This window comes from Dufourea novaeangliae, unplaced genomic scaffold (assembly GCF_001272555.1).
Source record: "Dufourea novaeangliae isolate 0120121106 unplaced genomic scaffold, ASM127255v1 scaffold165, whole genome shotgun sequence".
NCBI lineage: Eukaryota > Metazoa > Arthropoda > Insecta > Hymenoptera > Halictidae > Dufourea > Dufourea novaeangliae.
This window is the reverse complement of record NW_015374045.1, coordinates 507,686-523,590: the sequence shown is the minus strand read 5'-3', so window position 1 is coordinate 523,590 and position 15,905 is coordinate 507,686. Positions and strand designations below refer to the sequence as shown.

The following is a 15,905-nucleotide window of genomic DNA, read 5'->3' as shown; positions in this document are numbered from 1 at the left end:
TTTCTCGAAGATAGTCCGATAATCGTAGCGACAAATTCGATCGTCGATGGCAACAACTGCTCCGTGTCGCAGACAAACCGTCTGTGTGTCATTAGCGAGCGTGTTTCGCTGGACAGTACTATAGCTGCCATCAGAATTGCGTAACTCCATGTCCGTTGATAGATTCGAACGAAACGAAAGTTCTGGGTCGAAAATTCAATTCTGCTTGTTAATATTCTCTGGTGTTATTCCGAGAACGATCGATATCGATTACGACGTTGAACGTCAAAACGAAACGCGATCGATAATTCCAATTTCCACGCGATTCGAAACAATCGTTGGATACAATCGATCCCAGGAAAATCAAACCCATATTTCGATAAGATTCGTGACGATAATTTATTAGCTGCGATAACGTCGAATACTTCATTAATGAGAGAGAACTGCGGAATCGAGGGAGCTGGGGAGGGGTTTTAGCCAGGTGAAATATCGTGAAATTCTACCGTATGTCGTCACGGTAGAGGTTCACGTGCAAGGTGAGTCCAGAAATAGGATACATCACTTTCAGATTTTACCGTTTCGACCTGCACGACATCCCGACCTCATGGGTAACATACATCGATTCTCGTTCTTCCGACGATTAGACCGGATGTTAAGCGGACGCGCGGTATGATCAAACGAAAATAGACATGATCCGACTCGCGGTCTGAGCAAACACCTCGAGAAACGACTGGGTGAGATAAATCTGGCCTTCCCTCCGTTTCACGATCGGGAAAAACCTGTCCAAAACCGGACGTAATAACTCTGAAACCGTGCACGGATACACAACGTGTTATTCTATTCAAAGAACTCCGGTTTAGATCGACGGATGATCGACCAGTTTTGGAATATTTCAGAATAATCGGTTAACGTTACCACTGTACAGACCAGGTGGCGTGTACGTCGAGAAAGTGGGAGGCGCACGGTTAGGGGAAAGCAAGGTGCACGGCCCAGCGAGAGACTGGATTGTGGTGCGTTTTCATCTGAACTGGATTGCGAAACCGCGAATGACACACAATCCGGACAGCCTTGAGAGCAGCCTTGCCCACGGCTAGTGCAACACTCGCAGTCGTTGTGGTCCGTGAATTATACCGGGTGACCATCGGTGAAAGTCGCGTCTACGCACGATGGATAGCACCCGACGACAGAGGCGGGTTTAAATTCATTATTCGGTTAAAAAGTTACCGAATGACGAAAAAATGGTGCTTCGCTATGTTTCATCGATTGAACATGGAAAATTCCAGTTTTTATAATGGAAGAATATTTCTTGAATGTGCACACTTGACGAATAATTAATTATTGAATATACAGGCAAAATACATTTGGCAGAAACACGAATGACACCAGTCTGAAACAGTCGACGAACGGGCCTCTCAAGTAGAATAAAACCAGTCGCGTCAGACATATCTCACGCACGTATTTCATTTTTAAGCTTCGTCTTAGTTTGATATGTAAAAAATAGAATGCATCCCATGAAAGTGTTTTACATTTTTTTTTTTTTTTTTTAAATACCCTGTACAACTCGTGCTCCGATTCGGTGGTATATGTTCCAATATACAATGTCAATTTCGATGAGGAACTCGACCTGGTCTCGCCGGTTTTGCGTGTAAATCTGTCGCGCGCAAAAGCTTGGCCACGAAGCGGTAACAGTAATCAGCTTAATAGGCCTCTATGGATCGCGCTTAATCGCGGCAAGGACATGCCGTGTGCGCATTGTCCGCGATTTGATATCACGAAATACTTTAATCCCGTTGGGGGGGAAGGCGAAATGCAGAGATGGGCAAACTCATTATCTAGATAAACAGTTTCGAACAACGAATAATAGATAAAAAATGTAAACGTGGAAACTTCAATTTTTCTGATAAAATAATACTTCTTTATGAATGTATCAATTATTTAATCTCATTAACTGTTTAAAGCTCAGAACGACACCCTTAGATACGGCTGCTTTTCACTCTGTATTATTCGAATAAAATTCTGGCCAACGAGCGTGCGTGAGCAGACTGACCCTTTCGTTCGGCCAACGTTTTCGGAGCATTTTACGAGAATACAACAGGAACGAATGTTCGCGTCGCTAATTTAAAATCTCGCCCCTCCCACCGTGTCTGTAAGCCGTAAATACAATTGTTTGGACTCGACTAGGTTTCATTAGCGATCTAATTTCGATACACGCGGCGTAGTATCTGGTTTCAAAGGGACACGAGGGGAATGCTTTTCGCGCTGCTGTTCCTTTTGCTTTCCACCGGGAGAGCGTCACGTTTTTTCGGCGTCGTTTGCGGACCACATTTGTCGACCACTGTACTGACGTATTTGGAGCAACCACTCGGTCGAATAACGTCGACGATGCCACCGGCTGCGCCAGTGTCTGTATCTCGTTCCATTCCCCTCTTGTTGGTTTCATAATTGAACCATATTTAGTTTTTACTATGTTCCGAAAATTAAATTGTTATTCAGTATTTAGTTTTTACTATGTTCCGAAAATTAAATTGTTATTCATATATATGTTTCAATATCGAATACCTATCGATTACTTGAATGACGAAAATAATGATATTGTCTCCAGGCTTCAACGATTTTAGCGTAAATCTCGTTGATCAAGAGAACCATGGGAACAAGTGAAGATCACTGTCTCATTAAACCTTGTTTTCACGAGTTACTAAGATATCCTCGGGTTACACCCAGATAATCAAATTCTGTAGCCAGGTAATGGCTCTGTACCACGAGAAAGTATCGTTGGGGAGTTCGGATTACGCCATCCATGAAAAAAAAAAAAAAGAACAGAAGAGAATTGATTACTGGCACATCGAATGGATCTGCTGGCGGGCCTTGAGCTCCTTCAAGTTTTTACCTTGTCAGAAGGATGGAAACGTCTGACCCTCTCAAAACTTGCTGCCCCCTATTATAATAGAAAGCATCCCCGTGTCGAATCTAAATTTTCATAGATAATACTTCTACCTATGGATCGTACGTTACAGTTCATCGTTCGGACTATAGTTGGAAGCTCAGAAGCCTAAAGGGTCACAGTGGATCACATTGGATATTAATAAACGTCGTCCATTAACCAAACGGTAGTGGTTTCCGTCGTCGACAACCAAGCTCGATACACCATAACTTCCTGTGTCACGGACATGTTTAACCTAGTCCCTCGATGCTAGATACCGCGGAAGTGCTCGTGTCGGGGGAGGTTCGAACAAGCAAATGGAAAATATGACGGAATTAGGGTCGGCCGGAATTGCAGAGACTCCGCTGCCCGACCGGGATTTTACGCACTCGGTGTGACGATGCTTCTTTCTCATTGACGCCGCGGGGAGGCGGTAGCTTGTTCTCGTTACATCGATATTCAGGTGGGCTCGCGAGAACACGGTTCTCTTCCCTGTTCCCTCCCAACCCCCTTAATTCGTCGACCCAATGCCTCGTCACGAATCCCTTGCCCGCCCCGCCCTGCCCCGCCCTCTGGCCGAGTTACACCGGAGATACCGATTCCTTTGCTCCCCCTCTAGAAGATCGAAAACGACGTTGCACATACAAACGAAACTGTTCGAAATGAATGCAAAAACGAACCTGCTGTACGACAAGAAGTTCATTAAAACACCTCGAAAACGCGCCCGTCGCGTTATGTCCGCGTATTTAGCTTCTGGATCTTCCTCGGGATCCGGTGTCCCAGTTTCCCGTCCCCCACTGCCCGCGAACCAGCTGATTTGCAATTCCCATTTCGCTGTACATGCGTCGAAGTTGAGATTAACCTTGAACGAGTTGTTGTAACGAGACTCGGTGTGGCTACAAGTACGGACACCTGTGTCGGTTAATTGCATTTTCGGGAACGACTGATCGTTAATAATCTGTGTCGTCTTGGTTTTATTGGGCTCCCACCGTTTCTTCCAGGCTGGTCGCACGCGACGAGCGGGACACGCATAATTTGTTATCGGTATTCTGTATACGGGCGCGGTGTGATGATTTGATAATTCGTTCTGTCGACGTCCTCTTGATCCACTGATCCGACCTTCAGTCGCGCCGTTAGGGGACACAGTTTCGATTAAAAGTTAAAAAAAAAAAAAAAAAAAAATTTTTGGCGGCTGTTGAGGCTAGAGGTGTCGAAAGGAAAGGAGAGGGAGCGTTTCGTCCTGGGCCTGCTTGTGGACTCGTCAGTACGGGCTACCTACAGACTCCTCTCGATTATTGTCCCAAACTTGGGTCCGCGCTGAGACAATAATCTTATAGGGAGAAATGCTTCAAACTCTCTCAAATTCGTTTTTTGTCCTTACGCCCTCGAATTTGCCTAGGCTCCACGGGTCATACGATGCGTATAATCGTATTGTGGATAGAAATAACCGCGGTGATTTTTCGACTCGTCGATGCACCATGGTTCCAGATAACACGCTGTTAAGCCGCGTCCAATCTCGTTAACGAGCTCTACGCCAGAGAATACGCGCGGTCGACTAGACGCTTTTAACAAACGGAACAGTGATTCGTTTTACACAAAGTTCCACTTCAACAACTGCGACGACTCGATCATCTGTATGGAAATGTATTGATTTTCAATGGCAAATCGTTTCCAGGTACACTTCCGACGATTCCCAGTTTCCTTTTCTCTTTCGCTTCTTACCGTCTAGCTACAACGAATTGTCTCCCGTCGATTTCTCTCTCGGATAAGAACGGAAAAGTTTCCCCATCGATTTCCTTCCTTCCTTCCGTCCCTTCGAGACAAGTGTTTTTATTATTCCGTTCTCTTTGACCAACGTATTGTACTTGAAAATTCTCTCCCTCTCTCTTCCCCCTCTTTGCACCGCCTAAAGGTCGATACTGAGGCTCTTCCTGGTGGCAAGAAGGGTGCGTGATGACATTAACGGAAGAAGGGGCCAAGGTAGCTTATAGACGGCAAGTGGTTCGGAAAATCCACAAAAATCCTTCAGATTTATTCGGTTCACCCGAACATCGTGTCGTGAGATTTGGTCCCAAGTCGAATCCTCCACATCTAAGGTCACACGGGTAGAATCTCCAATCTCAAGAATTTCGAAAAGCTCTCGCAGCATGGAAATTGATTATTTATTTTCTTGTTTGAAATACCGGGTCGACTTTTCAAGAACTTCACATCCAACTGAACAGCTTGCGATGACTAGCTTCAGTTAGTAATTGTTTCTATTGATACAGGTGAAAAGAAAACCAAATCATGAAGAAATTTCGTTGAAAAATCCATCTAGAAGCCTTCCGAGGGTTAAAAAATATATATATATTTGTATTCAGGCATTAGAAATGAATACATTAAACACAAAATATATGATATTGCGGTTGCTCGATCTTCTAACATTTGTAAATCCTCCTGATTTCAGGGAAGAGGTACAGGAGCACACGGTCAGGTGGAATGCCAAGTTCGAGTTCCTCTGCAAGATGAGCGCGAACGCTTCCACCGGTGTCCTCGACCCGTGCATATTGAGGATATCCGTCAGAAAGGTGACTGCTCTTTTAAACATTATAACCTGTCGAAATATACCGTGTTCGCCTGCTAACCGACGGTGCCTAATATTGCAGGAATTGAAGGGAGGCAGGTCCTTCCAGAAGCTTGGCTTCACTGACCTGAACCTCGCCGAGTTCGCCGGAGCTGGACTCTGCAGAACGAGGTACCTTCTGGAGGGCTACGACGCGAGACACCGGCAGGACAACTCCATGCTACGGGTCGCCATCAAGATGAACATGCGGTCCGGGGACATATTGTTTAAAGTGTAAGCTTCGATTCCTTGAATCGCCCTGTCCCTATTTCCTCAGCGCCCACATTGGGAACCTATGGCCTGGACGAACCTTGCATTGAGAGTAATAAAGTAGGGTGTTTTAAAGGATTATATCCGTTGAATGGAGTATCATAAGAATCGTTCTTTCAGACCGTCGCCGTCGCTGAAGCAAACGCAACTGGCTGTACCCGGCGTGCCGGGTGTTCCTGGACTGACCGCGGACGAAGTGACTGTGACGGAGAGGTGTACCAACCGGGAGGACTATGTCTCAAGCGGGTCGTTGGCCGGTAGTATAGCCAGTGCGAGCAGCGGTTTCGGCAGTCTTCCTAAAAAAAGGCCCGCCCTCTTTTCCTCGGGTAATAAACTCGACGGGAGAACCTCTCTGTCATCTTTATTCTTCTGTTGTGAATCGTGTGGAATACAGTACAGTAAATCATCGATGAGTGTTAGATGGCTCTTCGGCGGTGTGGGATTTCATGGGGGATCCCCTCAGTGGTGGAGATAAAGTCTGAACACTCATTGTCAAAGATAACTGTATTTATTGTTGGGTTTGTGTCTGACGTCGTGTTATCTTTTTGCAGAGCTTCTCAGCGGGGCGGAGTCGTACGATCCCATGACACTCAGCGAGATCGTACCGTCGGCTATTCCGGTCGAGACACTCGCTGAAGCGCACACGGAGTCCGGTCATTCTCGTAACAGCAGCAACACCAGCCAGCTGAGCAAAGGATCGGGATACGGGTCCCTGAATTCGCACAGTCAGCACAGTAGGCAGAGCAGTAGTGGTGACAGTGGCCACATTAGGTAAGGCCGCATCGGCCTCCGACGGGGGAAAACGAAACACGTTTAAGAGAAATAATAATACCGTGATCGAACCGGAACGAACAAATGCGCGCAAGTTTGACCTGCGTGGTCGATAGAGATTACAAAACCGTTTGATCGGTTTGAAAAAGAACAGCGGCCCGAAATCGTCCTGATACTACCAGTGTCCAGAGTTCTCTTCTCGATACCTTTCGTGTGACGACACAGAACCTCTAAAGCCACTCTCGCGACTCCATTAATCGCTTGTCACTTATCCGAGCCGTTTATTCTGCCGATCTTTTTCGTCCAAAGAATGACGCCCGAGAAATACTTTTTCTAGCTTTCACGCGGAAGATGGCTCGAGAGCATGATAGTCGACGGGGTGGTTTCCCAAGAGGAATTTCAAACGGGAATAATACAGTTGCATCGGTGATCCACGTGAGAATCGAGAGATAACCGAAAAAAAATACACTCACAGCCGAAAGATCATCGCAACGGTTCAAGCTGTCTAACAACTACGCGCTAACAACTCGAACATCGCTGAAGGCATTAACTCTCGCTGAAAAATCGATGCGGTCGCGCGCTTACGAATCTCGCTTCTAGAACTCTACGCTCCTCTGTCCATCGAGTACCGATCTCTCTGTAGAATCTTCACCTGAAAAGGTCTCTATCGCCTAACGAAAACAGAAATACACAACGCGCGCACAATTAACGCTGAATCTCACAACTGACGGTCTGCTGGTACTTCTACACGTATTTACGGATTCTAGCCTCGCATTTCGTTAACCAAAAAGAGCATCAAGATTTCGGAGGAAAACTTCTTCTCTCATCACTTGATTCTTTTTTTTTTTTCTTTCTTTCACTAGAGACTCTGGATTCTCTTTTCCCACATGTGTCTATACATACATTTTTTTTTGTCTGTACACCCCATTCAAACCCCCACTCCGATTTCCGTATATCTCTACGATATACCGTCGTGTTCGCGGGTTTATTATTATTATTATTATTTTGCATGCTTGAATATTTGTGTTGTGATCTTTATAGGTCACCCTCCTGGCCGGTATGGGCTCCACGTATCCCGAACCCCTCTCAGAACCTGCCCCCGGGTCAGCAGCCCGCAAAACCCGAGACCACAATCACCGTCTCCTGTCTTGACTCCGACTCCCCGTCCTCCTTGTCTTCCATGATGCTACCATCGGATCCACGTAATCGGTTCTGGTCTGGCTCGAGCCCTCTGTCGTCCCGCGATGGAAAAACAGACGGGGCGCCGCACTCGCGGAATTCGAGGATGTCGTCGTCGACCAGGCTCGCGGCCGGACGTCACTCTTGCGCGGCCAAACCGAACGAAATCGCGTCCAGGAACGGTGTTGTCGCGAACAACGTTGTTCGTCACGCCGACCCGGACGACGTGAACGCCGGCAACGACGCGATGATAGGCGTGTTCAGGGTACCAGGACCGCAGGACGTGCCGCGACACTCGCGGTTGAAGAATTACGAAAGGAACAGCTTCGATTTACGTAACGAGCGTAACATTGTCGCCATCGCAGTCGCAAATTCTACGACGATCGGTGGAATGGATCGTAACGCGGCGGGACAACAGCAGTGCAACAGCAGCGTGGTGATCGTTCCGGTCGCAAAGCCGCGGATCGGTCAGTCCGGCTGGCGGAACATCTCGAAAACCTGCGACTGTATCGAGAAGGGCAAAACGAGCCCGGTTTTGCGGCTGGTCGACCAGGCCAGAGCCGTTTCCTCCCCAGATCCCCTCCATAGGCCCGATAACCCCAGAGCCTCGCTACGTTCCGCGACGACCGCTCAGACCCTCAGGTAGGTTTCATTCATCGTTAAGACTTTCTCTTGTACGAGTCTTGTTTAGTTTTGAATCCATCGGCCTATCTGTCTTCAACCCCCCATTCCATCCCTTCTCTCCGTTGAGGTGATGTTGTGCGTTCGGATAATGAAGAACTATCTTTGTTGTACACCCTCGGCAACGGAAACTCTGTCGTTGGTTTCGACGATACTCGTTGACGTGTACCCTTTACGGAGTGTATTGTAATTCTGGACGAATGTGCGTGTGTGAAAGTGTTTCTTCCCAGTGTGTGTATCCAGTTAACGAGAGACGCCCATATTCCTGGACCCCGCTCTGTGTTATTTTCTGTTTCGATCGATTTGGTACCGTTAGAAACACACGATTTTATCGAAGAAATTGGTTCTTTCGTTTAAAAACAAAAAATGTGTTTCTACCTTTCGGTGATAAATCGTGTGATTCTACACCGTCCATTGCGTTCACTTTCTGTCACGCTTCATTTATCGATTAAGAAGTTCCTTGAAACCGATGCTTGTAAACGAGAGACAATTAACGATCGGTGTACACACGAACTGCGTCGATATTATAGTCTAACCGCTTATTGATCACACTCAGTCGCGGTCGTCGACTGAACCAGGCGACAAACACACACACACACACCAGCCTGCGAGTTGAGCCACACACCGCTTCGCTTCATTAACCGCGAATCGACTAGAGCCTGCTATATTCGACGCGATCCGCGATCATAGACGACACTCCCGATCGTTCCTCGTGATAATGACACGTGAAACGGTACTGTTCCCTGCCAATTGCGTGTGATCGCTGGAAAATGTTAAAAAAAAAAAAAGAAAGTTATGGTTTATCGGGGTTACCGATTTCGTGTCCGCAAAACTGTGCCTACTCAAGGCAACTGTATATTTACGATGTAACAGCTTCACCAAAGTATGGATGTATTTCGTTAAATGTAAAGCCGAGGGGACGTATGGTCCAAGTACTGGGAAACAAAATTGTATCGGTGGAGCGTAAAAATGGAGCGTGAGCTATTCAAAGTTACAACATGAAAAGGCATATTGTGACGCGAATTTCAATTAGAAATTGAGTGTAAGCCAGCAACTGCATCCATTGAATCGTGTTACTCGACGCGAACCGATATAATTTGCGTTCTAAGATTCGTAATTAAACACTGTACCGATGAAATGTTAACGAAATGCATCCACGAAACAGGTCAACGCCAAGGGAAACTCGTAGATGGCGACTCTGTTTACATATTATTGTCTGTAGAGGAGGGAAGGATGTATGTCGTGCGACGTTTTCGCAGTCGTCGGATTCTAAGCTATATGCGTCACCTGTTTTGCATACAGAATGATAATAATTTTCCCGAGGAACGTTACAAGCTTAAAAAAACAAAACGAATTCACGTCGGTTGCGAACTCTAAGCAAAATATCTGTAATTGAGCTTGTCCGTATTTTTTAGTAACTTAACGTACATTTCTCGGCTTAAACTGATTGGTCTTTATTTCGGGGGCGACCTGATGTTAGCCAAAGGGGTGTTGAAACGCAATTCGCCGCGATGTACATCCTGTAAGTGGGGTTTAAGTCTAGCGGGGCAAAGGAAGTGGCGGGGAGAAAAAAGGGAAAGGAAGCGAAAAACGGAGAGGAAAGGAAGCGTTAGCTTTGCTTCCAGTTTGGATGGCTTTGTGAATCCTTGCAGAGGTATCGGCGGAGGCCACCGGAAGTTGCTGGACGGGGCGGGGGGCAAGCTGGCTACGGTCGCCACCAGCCCAGCGGACTCCGAGGAGTCCTCTTTAGGAGTACCGGAATTCGTTCCACCGAGCTCCCAGCACCGAAACAGCATAACCCCACCGTCAGTCCATGCTTTCGTCTTCTTTAATCTCTGACCCCCTTTGTCTCTTTTTTTTGTTGTTGTTGTTGTTATGTGTTGCGTGCGCCACCTGTGTGAGTTCCCCTACTTCGCTTTGGCCCCCCTCTGCTCTTCCACGTTCACGGAGACACAAATGGGAGATCATCGGCATTGACACCTCGTGAACTTTTCACGAACGCGTTTTCCAGGAATCCGATCGGGCTTTCCCGACCGCGAACATTTGGTTTCTTTAACGTCGATTCGTCGATACAGAACACAACGCAATCGGAATGCGTTCACACGCTGATCGAAGAGACTACGCCTGTTTTAGGTGTTTGTACAACTTTGTTTGTTTCTTGCAAAGTACAGGAGGGCGATAGACAAACGCGTACATTATATTTTTGTTACCTTTGTACCCGATCGATGCGCTCTGCCGTCACTGTGAATTTTATGTACAGACACGGATTTTGAGGTAAAACAACCGTGGGAGGGATTTACCCGTTCGCGAGGTGTTAACGGCACGGTAAACCTTCGAATCCACCGTGTTAATTGACGAAAATCACGATAACGTATAAAAACGACTTTTGCATCGTAGAGATATTCGGACAGCATAAATATTAACGTCGGTGTACGTCTCTCCGTGATCGAGGGGTTTTGCGTTCGTTGGAAATTCGTGGCTTTTGGAATCGTTGATGGCTCCCTAGTCGGTGATCGTTTTTTCTTTTCGGAGAACGAACCTTCCTTTTTAGTTTTTTTTTTTTCTTCAGCACGATGATCAGTTTTTTTTTGAGAATGGTGAACGTGGGCCTCAAATGGTTGTTCCCCGGTCCGTTTGCGATGCCTTCCCGAATCTCGACGCGTCGGGCGTCGAACACGAAACCAGCATCCTTGCACAAGCTGTCCGGTCTGTCGATGACAGAGTGTTTGTGATAAAAAAATGCGGAATCGATCGTTTTTGCATCTTGGAATTTATGGGGTGTATTACAATTCATGCAACATTATACGACTCCTCGTCTTGTTTCGTGTTCTGCTCGGGATTTACATAACTATAAATATTCACGTGTATCCTACTAGTCATTTAATTTTACAGCAGTTACAAAATGGTCAAAGTCTCTCTTCGTCGACACCTCCTGCGCGGAATAATTCATCCGGTTTTTTTCATTTTGTTTTCATGGTCATTAGTGCGGCAAAGTGCAGCTTCCGGGAAGCATATACGTCTGTTAAATTATTCGTATAACTAATCGTTTCAAGCGCTTAAGAGTTGCACGTTTGTTACGGTCTGGGATCTGTTCAAGATTACAATTTGCCTTCGAGAGTCAACGGTTTTGTCATGGAATATACGTGCGTAAATGACTTTGAAGGTTCCTGATCCTTGAACAGATCTGGATCCTTGATCCCTCGGCTCGATTCACGTCGCACGATCCTCCCTGTGGCTTATTGCATGCGAACGCAATCTCCAAGCATACATATTCCCCTATTGGAATACTTAATCTCGCTGTTTCTTGCATACACACACACACACATACGCGCACATATACATACTATTCACACTAATCTGCTTATTTTCGTCCATCAGTCTCTTCCCCGCCCAGCGTTTAACTGTCCACACCTCGAGAACGTGTTGATAGTGTGCCACCACTGCTTACTTATCGTTTACTCCCCATTCTATTCTGTTTCTGCATATCGCACAAGCTCGTCACTGCACGCGGTGTGTCGCAGAATATTAATTAACATTTTTGGAATCTACCAAAAACGAGACGACGATACTGGCGTGGAATTAGCGTTCTCTCTACTACCATTAAAAAGCCTCGAGCTACAACCAAAGTGTTACGTTTCGAGCAATTTGTCCTTTTTCTGAACACCACCTTAATGATTCTTAGCTGTTTTTTTTTTTTTTCGTTCTTTTAATGATTCTATACATATTGACGACGAATACATTTTAACCGATTAGTGTATATCTAATGATACTGCATCTTGTTAACAGTCAATCGACGAGCAGGTTTTTTTCACTGCTACCTCGTCGTGTTGTTTCGATTAGCGATCGATTGGTGTACACGTTGTTTCCGCGCCAGTGCTCGACAGATCGATATATTCCGATGATCCAGTAGAACAGTGTTATTGGAACCGCGAATTATGATGGTCGGTCGGTTTCTGTTTATTTTTTCGCAGAAATCCATCCGGAGGCTCGGGTCTCAGCGAGACGGGTTCGTTGGACAGAGCGAAGGCGGCCCTGGAACGCAGGAAAAAGGCAGAGGACGGGACGGGGAATCCAATCCTGTGCAGGGTCGAGGTGACCAGGCCGAACCCGGACTCCCTGATCGACGAGCTAATCAAAGCAACGAATCTGGAACAAACGGATCTCGAGAGCTCCGAGAGTACGTTCCCCTCCTGATTTCGTTTATATTTAGATTTCCGTTTGTGGGTTTCGCTTCCCCGGTTTCGAACCTCGAACGCATACACGGACGGATGAATTTCGAGACCAGTTTCTTCGTGGAATCTTAAATATCCAACAGAATGATCCGTACGGTGAACGTTTAAAAAACAAAACGCTACTTTATTTTTGGAATTTTACTCTTTCAGCTCCCTAGACGCTCCGTTTCGTTTTTCATTTAATCGAACGAAAGACGCAAGGAGGGAGGGAATTCGATATATTTCTTGTTTCGTTAAGATTAGCATTTTAATTTCAGCCTTGAATAATCCGCAGTTTCGGTAATGGCATCGAGGACCTTTAACGTCGGAATGTATTTTAAAGATAGCATCAACCTTCCCCAATGACTCTGAGCATGGAATTGACTCTAAAGTATCCCAGAGACTCTAGGACTTTCGAAATTGACTCAAAAGTTTCCCAGAGACTCTGATACTTTCGGAATTGACTCAAAAGTTTCCCAGAGACTCTGGTAGTTTCGGAATTGACTCTAATGGTTCCCATAGACCTGGAGGCCTTCCAGTAGGCTCCGTTCAGGTTTTCCATTCTACCGAACAAAACACGCAGAAAACAAGATTCGATATGTATCTGTTCCGTCGAGATTCATATCTTAATTCCAACCTTGGCGCGTTCCGCGGTTTGGGTAATGGCCTCGGGGACCTTTGACGCCAGAATAATATTTCAAAGATCACACTCGAGGCACGCTCGACTTGCCACGGTCCCCTGACGTGTATACATACGTAACTACGTATCAAGGTCGCCGTTTACGCGCCGCAGTTAATTAACGTCGTAATAAAAAGTATTATAACGAGGTATCCGTTCGTCTGTCCGTCTACGTGTCAAAGGGGAAACCAATTAAGTAGAGGAACCGGTTGCTAGAAATTCAGCGAAGTCGATGGTAACATTTCGATGTTCGATTGCGTTTGTTTCAGCGACTGGGCTACAATTGTTCATCGCGAAGGACGGGACAACCGCGCTGGGCAGCCACGAGGTGAAGAGCCAGATGCCCGCCGGTGTGTTCAAGCAGGTCGTGATGGAGGAGAATAATAGGTAACACGAAGCCAACACGACGAGGAGGCAGTACGCAAGACAGGCCAGCGCCACGTTCTCGTTGGCCCTGGTGCCAGAGCTCGCCTACGAGGCCTGCGAGCCTCGGTAGTCTCACGTGGACAGATACCGTCGCGGTACCGGACGAGGGAATCGTCGGAGGACACACACCGAGGGAGGGGAATAAAAAATTCGCGATCATGAGGATCTTCTCGAGCTCTCTTTCTATTTCTCTCTATAGTTCTCCCGAAAAATTGATCCCTTCCGTTTGCACATACACAGGACACATACTCGCTGTCCCGTTGGGGGGCGGTGTTTCGATGCTTGAACGGTTAGGGGATCATCGACTTATCAGCGATCGAGCTCAAATTTTTCCTGTATGTATGTATAATTTGTTTTTTTTTCCCCAACCACGGCCCATTTCGCTGTTTCTCGGTGTATACAGAGAAATCGAGAGAATTCTCGAGAGATTCCCCGGTCGACTCCGTCATTGTTTCGTCGGATACGGTGACAAACGAATTCCGTGTGAACATTGGAACTGATACGCCTCGGAGGGAGGTTATGAGCAAGTGTTAAGGGTCCACAGACGATTCGATTTATCGTACTAATTATTCGACGTAAGTTGCTTCGACCGTTTGACGGACAGATGGAACGTTTCTAGAACGGTTGTACGCGACGCGATCATATCGTACATGTTAAAAATCCGTCGATTTGTAACAACTGTCTGCGACACTTGAAGTACGATAAATCGCATTGTCTGTGTGGACCGTGTTACGGGGCGCAGCTCTGCGCGAACAACCGTGACCTCGGGGTCGCGCGTTCGTTAATCAGTACACTAGGTTAAGACAAGCACGCGCGTGTATTTTCTTCCGTGGAAAGAAGTCGAGGCACAACGATGATTGTCTCAGGCGAGCGAGCGAAAAGCGTGTTCGTACGATCGAGTCCCCAGAGGCTAGGTTTTTAGTGTCGTGTCGCGATCGCGCCGCCGCCGCGTAGTCTGTACACACAAAGAGCGGGAGAACGAGAGAGAGAGAGAGAGAGAGAGAGGAAGAAAAAAAAATCGGAAGAATGTATCCACGAACGTGGACTAGGATTTACATTGTAAATGTTTAAACAATCGTCGAACAGTGCCCGTCCGCCCGCCTGTCGATGCTTAACTATATTTCGTCTGCCTGTGTTCACTAACGGGTTCCTTTGTCGCGTCCGCCGGAACGATTGATCACGACAGTCACCTATAGATAGGTGGTGGACTTTCGAAACTCTGTGAAAAGATCCTTGGACGCCTCGAACGAAAAATCGAGGCTGCGATACTGTGTTACGACCACGACTTCTCGTGCGAAGGCGTCGAGAGAGAGAGAGAGAGAGAGAGAGAGAGAGAGAGAGAGAGAGAGCGATTACACGTACAAAACTTTACAAGTAAAAAAAACGATTCCTTTTTTTTTTCTTTTTTCTTTTCTTTCGTCGCGTTCGCTATCGTGTTTAAGGTACAATTTAATATATACATATATACATGTATGTTAATTGCGTCGGGTTTATTCTAATTGCTCGTGTGAACCGCGGATTCGCGGTGTCGATGTCTCTACGACTGTTGGCGAAGACGTATTTATTTTTATTCTCGGACTCCGCTCCCAACTTTATAGTATTTTCCGTGTACCATATTTTCGCAACGTTTTCTTCGTTTCCTTTTTATCATCCCTTTTTGGCCCTCGCGGTTCGCTACGTTCTTTCGCGTTTAGCGACCGTTTGCAAGAGAAAGAGGCGTCGCTTCGTGTCGCGGAGACCGCGAACTATATTGCTGATTGTATCTCCCCCCTCTTACTACCCACTCCCACCCCGTTAAGAAAAAAAACTACGATTCCATATTCGGTAGACGGTTCGAATCGGTGGAACGGGATTCACCAACGAAACAGTGTGCCACAGATTATTTAATTCTCGAGGCTGGACGTTCACCGTGATATTACTCTGTAATTATTATACTCTCCCCACTATCCTCTTTCTCTCGCGATCGTATACTTTTTTCCCGCTCGCGTCACTCGGCGAACAAACGAAAAGGTGACAAAAACCTCTCCCGCCTTCGGTTTTTCCGTTCCGGTGCAATCGTGGCGATTGCATTAGCGCGCGATTCGTTGTACATATAGCCGTTAGTAATTGTTATGTAGATAAATGGCTGGTGTTATAGCTGATATCGGGGGACAGGAGCGAGAGGCGACGAACTCGCGAAAAAAAGAA

The 15,905-nt window shown here is 46.5% G+C and overlaps 1 protein-coding gene across 1 annotated transcript; it reads left to right on the top strand.

Annotated features, from left to right (window-relative positions):
* Positions 1 to 5,378: 5,378 nt before the first annotated feature.
* LOC107189632 (protein FAM102A) lies at positions 5,379 to 15,034 on the top strand. The gene is made up of 6 exons (XM_015578204.1): positions 5,379 to 5,466; positions 5,545 to 5,735; positions 5,892 to 6,097; positions 6,323 to 6,542; positions 12,374 to 12,579; positions 13,562 to 15,034. Exons 1-6 carry the CDS (start codon positions 5,404 to 5,406, stop codon positions 13,681 to 13,683), a joined length of 1,008 nt encoding a protein of 335 aa, XP_015433690.1. The 5' UTR covers positions 5,379 to 5,403; the 3' UTR covers positions 13,684 to 15,034.
* The last annotated feature ends 871 nt before the right edge of the window (positions 15,035 to 15,905 follow it).